We start from the raw sequence: 9,687 nt of genomic DNA, 5'->3' as shown, positions 1-9,687 counted from the left end.
TATATATATATATATATATATATATATATATATATATAAACTGATGACACTTTGCATATTCTGAAATTAGTTGTATTTTTTTTTTTTTGCAAGAAATCAACCACTCTCAAAATCTATAATCTATTGTATCAGCATTAAGGCCCCAGCACAAAGCAATCTCTGACCAATGCAAGGGTAAGAAACCCCTTCCCAGATCCCGCGCTAGAGAGAATCACATGCATTAGATACACCCCTTTTATTAAATAGCTTAGTAAACAATCTTTTTTTTTTTGCAAGAAATCAACCACTCTCAAAATCTATAATCTATTGTATCAGCATTAACGCCCCAGCACAAAGCAATCTCTGACCAATGCAAGGGTAAGAAACCCCTTCCCAGATCCCGCGCTAGAGAGAATCACATGCATTAGATACACCCCTTTTATTAAATAGCTTAGTAAACAATCATGCGGCAAAGAGCGAAAGTAATCATTGCTCTTAGTCACATGAATAGTAACAAAAATCAAGTGGATCTCTCGTTCACAGTTTTACCATAACTTTTTTTGCACAGTACTTTATAACAAAAAAGGTTGGCATCGAAAGAATGCAGTGCCTACAAAAATTCATAAGCGCTCATTTAAGTGAAGATTACTACAGGCTAAATATGTGCATTTTCTCGAGAAGAAAAAGATAAAAATCTACTAATTTATCTAAAGATGATGTTAAAACAATTTAGCAAGGAGCAACCACAACAGCATAGGAGAGCTTTCTCAGTATTAATTGAAGGTTATATACACTTAAAAAGAGTAAGCCAAAACATTTTGTTAGACCGGTCCACTGCACCAATCCAGCCGGTCCATACAAAACAGTCTTACGGACGAAACAAGCAGAAGTTCCACCTCCTTGACGTGCCGAATGAGCCACCGATTCCAGAAAAGCTGTTTAGGAAAGATTTTTGAGGAAGTTTGGAGGGAAATTTGAATGTAGGGACTGTTTAGAGATTTCATTTTGAATTGTATTCATTAAACAGTGTATTCATTATATAGTTTGTTTTCTAGGGTTAGCTAGGCCATCTTAAATTTGGCTGAAATTTGAAATCTCTTAGGTTTAGATTTTTGGGCTCTAGCGGGGTCTAGAGATTTGGGAGAGAGAGAGAGAGCCTCCTCTCGAATAGAGGATCAATTGTATCTTTTTATATTTTGTTTCTATTTCATCAAATAATACAAATTATCTACTGTTTTCCTGGTTTTGTGCGGATTTTTGTGAAGAATTCTCGCTGTTTTCCAAAGATTGCTAGGACATTCTTGAGATTTTCAAGTTTTTCCTATCACATTTCTTGTCACGCAACAACACTTTCTATCCTGTAAATGAGCATAGCCACTGTAAAAGAAAAAAAATTTACAAATTTTAACATTAATTTCCTTGAATGGCATAGTTTATACCTGACCAACAGAACCAAATCGGTACATAGCGTTTTCTCCTTTTCCATCTGGATTTGGAGCTGACCAATAGGAATCAAAAGAAACACCACTCACCTGTTTGTTAGCCTATTATTAGGAAAAAATCTTAAAAAGTTGGTAAAACTGAAGAACTGATTAAAAACTCACCCATGAATTATGCCCCTCACCCCATGCCACTATCTTCCGCTCTTCCATACTCCACACTTGTACTAGATCATCTTCACCGCCAGTTAATATGTATTTACCATCAGGACTAGAATAGCAAACAGAAGTATAAAAATGATAAGGTTAATTACAAATGTTGCTTGGAGAAGGCATATTAGAAGACAAAAGGAATCCGAAATTGGTCCATGAAATATGGATTGCTCATTTACACTGAACTTTTTTCTCAAAAAAGATAAATGAAGATATCATATGAGATTAGAGAAAGAGCCAAAGGATTAATGACTGATAATGTAAATTGGGTTACATATCTTATTGCAATGAGCACAATCCAACCACGTATATTGGTGGATCAAATACATTTTAACAAGTACATGTCACCATCACAATCATTACTATTAGCCTTATCTAACTATTTGGGATCAATTTTAATAATCCTCATTCTTCATTCATAATTGTTCTGTGCCACTTGAGATGTAAAATTTATTTTGCAAAAATCCCTCAGCGCAATTTTCATCATTTACCTTAGGCCCACCTCCCTTCCCTTCCCAATCAGCCCTTACTAATTTCATATACCCTTACTCATGGACCTTGTACCCTTCATTATGCATGCCCTAAACTAAGTGACACTATTTTTCACATTCCTGCCCTTCTTGATTTTGCCATAAAATAATCTTAACATTCTCAATTACATCAAACTCAACTTGGCTATCAATAGGGTCACTACTCAGGACCAGGGTCCGCATAATATAAATAGTATAATGCTACTATTATAAGATTTGTCATTATTTTCATAATTTTCTATTATTGCATAATTCCTCCAAGGTTTCTTAATATTAACAAAAAAAGTATTTTATATATATATATATATATATATATTCATTTTATTGTATGAAATATATAAGATATTAAACCTATCATACCAAAGCATCATGTTATTATCTAGCACTATGAACTAACAATTATCAATTTCAAAACCACTAAAATTGCAAATCATACACACAATCTTTTTGTTACTAATCCTAAACTCATTATCTCCTAAACATCTCCTCGAATGTTCCAAGTTTAAATTAGTTTCAACAGATAGAACTGTCATTTATAAGTAGCATGCACCATTCAACCTCATCATCAATTCATCATATACACAATCAATAGGAAAAGATGTGGACTTATATCGATGCTTGATGCAGCCTTACAACATCAATGAACTCTTTGATTGCAACAAGAATAATACTAATCGATGATTCATCAAACATATATTTACTAAACTCAATACACCCTCAAAGCATTGTCTATGCACAAAAATCACCTCTTCAATGGATCTTTCTAGTAGAAGTTCAAAATATTCATCCAACATCAATGTGATCTTCTAACCTATGCCCAATTACCCAATCCCATAATTTCAATGCATTGCAAACTTTATTCTCCTAACTATCAAAGTTCTGTCCATCTCATTTGTTATTAAATATTTGCACAGAAACTTTGTTTCTCCTCTCATTTGACATCCTTAGTGATGATTCACAAACCAAACTACTCAAGCATCTCCCTATACAAATCTTACGAGGTATTACATTGAGACATAAATCATTATCTTTAAGCATCTTCTTAAGAGTTAACTTCATTTTTAGCCTTTTAGGATTAAATTATAATATACTAATGACTCCATTCAATATATTCTTATAAAAGCTTATCTTCAAAACTTTTCTTTTATTTTTCCTTTGATGTTCCAAATTTTAATTAGAACCCTATTATCTTCACTTCCATTACATCTAAGTTAATAAAGGCCTTTAGATCTCCAATCTTTTATCTTAGGTGCTATATATATCTCATTTTCTCGTTCTTCGGTGTCTACCTTATGACATAAATATTAAAAATATGTGCCCTTTACTTAGCTAAACGCACATTTTTTGAAAGGGTTATGAAATCCCTCTAACATTATAAAGATTAATAGAACTTATTCTTTCCACTTTTAAAGGCCACATTTATTTTCATTAATAACTTTGTGTACCTACTCACTCCACCTCCAAAACTTTTTAGTAATATGTGATATATTTCTAAACCTAAAATTTCTACAATAATCTTCGTAATGAACCATCTAACATAAAGATTGAATGTTTGATTCAACTATATAATTCCAACTTTTCTCTCTTAATAAGATTGTTAGAAATCAAAGGTTTGAGAAGAAAAGCTTAAATTTTATTATGCAACATACTCCCTATTTATAGATCCATACAAGATGCATTGATAAAAAAACAAATAAATCTAAATAATTACAAAATAATGAGTAATACAATCCTTCCTAAGTTAGCTACCAAGCTATGAAGGAATTTAATATGATCCAAGCGGTCTTCCCATGGATTACTGTTCATAGTCGTGGGATCATCTTTGAAACGAGAGGTTGGGATTTACCACTCACCCTCAAGCTGGGGAATATAGATCTGTCATTCCCAGCTTAGCAATCATTATGATAAAGGCAGAGCTGTCCAATCCTTTGGTAAGGATGTCTACAAGTTAATCTTTCGACGATACATAATTGATACATACCAAACCACTGTCTAGTTTTTTCTTTAATAAAATGTTTGTCCACTTCTATGTGCTTAGTTCTGTCATGTTGACTGGATTGTGGGCTATGTTGATTGCTGATTTGTTGTCACAATGTAGCTTCATGGGGTCATCTCATTAAGTCTTCCAGAATTATTTTGATTCATAGTAACTCACATATTCCCAATGTCATAGCTCTATATTCTGCTTTTGCACTAGATCTTGCCACCACAATTTGTCTTTTGCTTCTCCATGTAACTAGGTTCCCTCCAAGAAATGTGCATTATCCAGAGGTAGATCTTCTATCTACGGGTGATCCCGCATAATCAGCATCCGAATATTCTTCTAGGATTATTCAGTGATCTCTTCTAAAGAAAATCAGTTTCCCTGGATTTCCTTTAAGGCAGTGCAGTATCATGTCTACAGCTTGCATGTGAACCTGCTTTCGATTCTACATAAACTGACTGACCATGCTTACAGCAAATGCTATATCTGGACTGGTATGGGAAAGGTTAGGGGTGTCAATTTTTTACACGACCCGAAACCCGACCCGGACCCGACCTGAAAAAATCCGGGTTGACTCGAAAAGGGTTGAGTTCGGGATCAACAAATCGACACATTTAAAAAAAAAAATCAGGTTCGGGTTGACCCAGCAACCTGAAATTGACCCGAAATTGATAATGAAAACTCATTTTCGACCCTAAAATCGAGATTGACCCATTTTGACCCAAAAATTGAAGATTGTCCTGATTTTTTACCCGAAAACTAGCAATTTTGGGTCAATCCCGGGTCATTCGTGTCGGGTCAGGTTGACCCGGACCAAATCGTGTCGGGTTCAGGTTCAAAAATCTGACCCATTTTTAAAAACATGTCAGGTTAGGGTTTACTCGAATAGTGCCGGGTCAGTTCCGGGTTCGACCGAACCCGACCCGTGAACAAAAATTGACACCCCTAGAAAAGCTAAATCAATTTCCATACAAGTCTCTGGTAGGCCCCTTTATCTATATCTAGATCTTCTCTAGCTTCCCCCATTTTACGATTAGGTTCTACTGGTGTTCATGCTGGTTTCAAGCTAGTTTACATGTTTCTTTTAGAAGATCTTTGATATATTTCTGTTGTGAAATGAATATTCCTTTGCTGGAGTGGGCTACTTCAATTCCGAGAAAATATTTTAATCTACCAAGTTCTTTTATTTCAAATTCCTTGGTAAGACTTTTTCTTAAACTAACTTTCTCCTCTTCATTATTCCTAGTCAAGATAATATCATCCACATATACTAATAATATTGTGACTCCCCATGAGTTTGAGTGTTTAAAGAATAATGTATGATCCTCTTGACTTTGTTTATACCCATTAAGAAGCATGAATTTTAAGAATCTTCCGAACCAGATCCTTGGCGATTGTTTGAGCCCATATAGAGCCTGTTTTAATCTGCACACCCTGTTACCTTCATATTTTTCCTTAAACCCTGGTGGAATTTTCATAAATATCTCCTTCCATATCCCCATGTAGGAATGCATTTTTCACATCCAATTATTCTAGATGCCTGTTGTACTTGACCTCTAATGAGAGTAACATTCTGACAGTGTTCATCTTGGCTATAGGTGTAAAAGTTTCTTGGTAGCCAATGTCATATGTTTGAGTATACCCTTTTGCCACTAGTCTTGTCTTATATCTTTCTAGTGTGCAATCAACTTTATACTTTAAGGAGAATTGATAGGAAACACTTGAAGATCTCAAGTCTTTTCTATCAATCTTCGAAAAACAACGAGCTTTCTCCACAATAATCCGCACAAAATCACAAAAAAATAGTTGATAATTTGTATTATTTGATGAAAGGAAAACGAAAAATAGCAAGCTACAATTGATCCTCTATTCGAGAAGAGGATCGATCTCTCCTAAATCTCTAGATGCCGCTAGAGCCCAAAGAAAACCCTAATCTAATAGATATCAAATTTCAGCCAAATTCAAGATGCCCTAACCCTAGTAAAACCAACTATTTAATGCATGCAAATCAAAAGGAAATCCCTAAACAGTCCCAACATTCAAATTTCCCTCTCAAAACCCTCAAAAAAACTTCCTAAACAACTCTGTTTGGACGGTCGGGAAGCCCGATCTCCGCAGGAGGCGGAGATCCCGCGTCAATTGCGAAATGTCAGTCCCGTGCGGACCGGCTGGACTGGTCCAGTGGACCGGTCTAACAATACTTCCCTCCCAAAGATTCACCTTATCCTCAAGGTGAAAATATGCTTGTGTTCCCGTGGATGTGGCCATCCTTAAGGTGGCTGAAAAACCTTACCAACTTGATGAATTAAGGGTTGCACTGAAAGAGAAACATCCCCTCCCTCCTCCAATCTGATCGCATCCAACTTGTGTAGTCCACCAGATAATCTTCCCCCACCTCTTGTATGTCCCTAACCATGGTCTTAAGTGATGTCATGGCTTTGGATAGCCCCGCATCTCCCCTTATAACCACCTTTCTCCCATCCACCATTAATTCCATCGTGAGTGCTCCCCAATTGTCCTTGGGTTCCCCCAAGGTTTGCAACCACTTCATCCTCAGGATGACATCAGTACTTCCTAACTCTAGTGGGAGAAAGTTCTCCATTGAATCCCCTGGATGATCAACACCACTCCTCTACAGATCTCCTGCCCTTTCTCCACCTTCCCTATACACATCATCACTCCATAACAACCGGTGTCCACCAACTTCACTCCTAATTGGTCAACGACCTGAGTGAAAAATGAAATTGTGGGTAGCCCTATCAATTAACACCACCACATCCCTGGCCTCTATCTCCACATTCACCTTCATGGTATGATTCGTAGTGAATCCTACCGCTGAGTTCAGGGAAACCTCAGCCATATCCAAATGTAGCTTCTCCTCCATCTCCTCACCTGTCTCCTCCTCACCTCCCTCCTCAGTTTCCTCGTCATCGCAGACGGTGAGAACCTGAAGAATTTGGTCCTTGCACCGATGCCCTGGCGTATACTTCTCCTATCACTTGAAACACAATCCCTTTGCCCTCTTCTGCTGCATCTTCTCTATCAGCCTCTTGAAATTTTCTCCACTTTCTCCTCCTACTGGATTCTCCCTAGTGGTCCCACTAATGTTGCCTGATGCAGGCCCCTTGGGTGCTAGAAGAGAGGTCATAGTCTTGTAAGAGCCTCCTGAGCAGCTGCCCCTGGCTCTCTTCTCTAGATTCTTCTGATTTTCCACCAGCTGTGACAATTTCATGGCCTCCCCCATGTCACTAGGCATCAGAACTTTCACTACTGATCGGATATCTGTCTTCAACTCCTTCATAAAGTTCCCCTCTAATACCATATCTGATAATCGCTCCACCCTACTGGCTAGGTGCTTAAACTGCTCCCAGTAGTCTGCTACTGATCCCTCTAGTGCCAAAGCAAAGAACTTCTCATAAAAATCTCCTCCCCGGTTGATTTTGGAAACGTTCTATTATGCAGTCCTTGAATTCCCTCCAATCCCTGATAGGTCTCCTCTGGTCTCTCCACTGGTACCATGACAGTGCCTTCCCCTCCAAATATAGGCCTGCTGCTGTCAGCTTCTCCTCCTCCGTTAGCCCATTAATGGCAAAGTACATCTTCACCTTATAGATCCATCCATACGCATTCTCCCCTTCAAAGATAGGTGATGAGGACATCAGAAGATCAATGATTTACGGTCATGATCTACTTTTGATTATTATTGTATTTGATGTATTTTGTTTTATGTTTTATGAGTCTATTGTATTTCTTTCCGTTTATGCCCTTGCTTAAGGGCCTCGTCATGTGTTTGCCTTAGGGGCAGTTGTGTCTTTGTATTTTATTTATTCCATTGGCTATTTAAAGTCTTCCCCCTCTTCATGTAAGGATGATGAATTATTGAATGAAGATTTTAGTTGTTTCTTCTTCTGCTTGCATGAGAGCTAGAGATAAGGGAGAGAGCTCAAAGTGAGCAATTGCAAGGCCCACCAGTCGTTGGAAGAGTCCGCGACTCGTGGTTAGTTTAATTTTATCCTATTTGTTTTCTTCTTCATCTCCCTTTCACATTCTCAAACCCATCGCCGGCCACGTCCAAATCTCCCACCACCGGTGCCTCATCCCCTCCACCGACATCATCTCCTAGCTCCACCATTCAAAATCCAAGCACCAACCTAAACCCCAATCATTATGATGATTTCAATCATCATAATGGTTTCCTAATTTAGCTACGCATGAGAGGGAAAATTCGAATTCATTTGAAATTCAAATTTCGAATTTCGAATTCTTTCCTATTTTAGAATTCCAAAATAGGAAAGTTAATCATGACATCAATCTAATTCAAAATAGATTGGATTCAATATTAATTTTCCTAAATCATAATCCTTGTTTGGAAACTTCCTAAACACCTCCCCAAATCTCCTCCCTCTCTCTCCATGCCGCCGGCCTACTAGGGCCCTCTCCACTTAATGCCTACTTAAGGCATTAATTGCAAGATTAATTGGAATTCAAATTTCAAATTATTCCTCCCAATTTCATTCAAATCCTGAAATTAATTTCAGGTTTTGTTAACCCCCACCTCCTCCCTCTTGGACCCGCCGGCCCCATTAATGGGCTCTCCTTTTGTTTGTTTCCAATCCTAGCCTCAACCCAACTTGAATTCGAATTCAAATCCTAATTTGTTTCCCTACAAACTAATTAAGTCTGAAATTTATTTCAGATTTATTGGGAGACTTATTGGAATTGGATTCCAAACCCTAGCCCCCTTCCCCTTGGAACCGCCGGCCCCTCTCTCTCCCCCTCAAGCCGCCACCTCTCTCTTTCTTCCTCCTTCGTGCTGCTGCTGTCCAAGAACTATAGCAGGTTTCCCATGCTGTCTAGCATTCCCAAGAGGCTTATTTTGCTGTCCCCGACCCCTCCAATTGAGTAAGCTGCTGGTGGAGTCTTCTGAATGTTGTTCGGGCTGCTATATGGCGATTCTCAAGTGCCAAACTGCTGTTCAAAACTTCACTTGCTGCTGTTTACACCTTTCTAGTTGGTGTCCAGAAGTTTGAAACCTCTTTTCCGGAGAACCCTGCCCTTCTACCACATAGAATTGCTGACCCAAGAAGGCCAGATTGTTGTCCTAACATCGAAGACTAAGGAGGGTGCTGATTTGAAGTTTTCGACTACCGCCTAAATTCTGATAATGGTGAATCCTTTCCCTAATCTCTTATCTTCCTAGTTATCCTACTATGTGGCTGGATCAATTCATAAGAAGCTTGTTAAGTACTCCGCTAAAGCCTTAGAATTAGAGAGTTGATTGAGCAGACTCTAACATAGTGACTAGTCTTGTTGTTAAGAAAGGGATTTTTGTTGGAACCAATCATGTTTGCAACTTCATGGTAATTGAATAGTTTACAATCTTAACTTCCACGCATGTGATTTAGCCTAAGCTTGTTTTATTGCCTTATTATTTTATCTTAGCGTTTAAATCGGCATAAGTTTTATTTAGAATTTCCCTAAGCAACTCATCTTCGCATGTATTGTTTTACATCAATAGGCATCTTCAACTTCCTCACCTTCT

General features: G+C 37.9%; 1 protein-coding gene across 1 annotated transcript in view; it reads right to left on the bottom strand.

Moving 5' to 3' along the window:
- Window positions 1-1,388: 1,388 nt before the first annotated feature.
- The window catches only part of LOC110116241 (WD repeat-containing protein 20-like), a 22,764-nt gene continuing 14,465 nt past the window's right edge, over window positions 1,389-9,687 (bottom strand). The window contains exons 9-10 of the mRNA XM_028695859.1: window positions 1,584-1,689; window positions 1,389-1,511 (exon numbers count right to left, since the gene is read on the bottom strand). Of these exons, the coding sequence (XP_028551692.1) occupies window positions 1,413-1,511; window positions 1,584-1,689 (205 nt within the window). The 3' untranslated portion in view covers window positions 1,389-1,412. The remainder of the gene's footprint in view (window positions 1,512-1,583; window positions 1,690-9,687) is intronic.

This window comes from Dendrobium catenatum, unplaced genomic scaffold (assembly GCF_001605985.2).
Source record: "Dendrobium catenatum unplaced genomic scaffold, ASM160598v2 fragScaff_scaffold_698, whole genome shotgun sequence".
Taxonomy (NCBI): domain Eukaryota; kingdom Viridiplantae; phylum Streptophyta; class Magnoliopsida; order Asparagales; family Orchidaceae; genus Dendrobium; species Dendrobium catenatum.
This window is presented reverse-complemented; position numbering and strand designations above follow the sequence as displayed.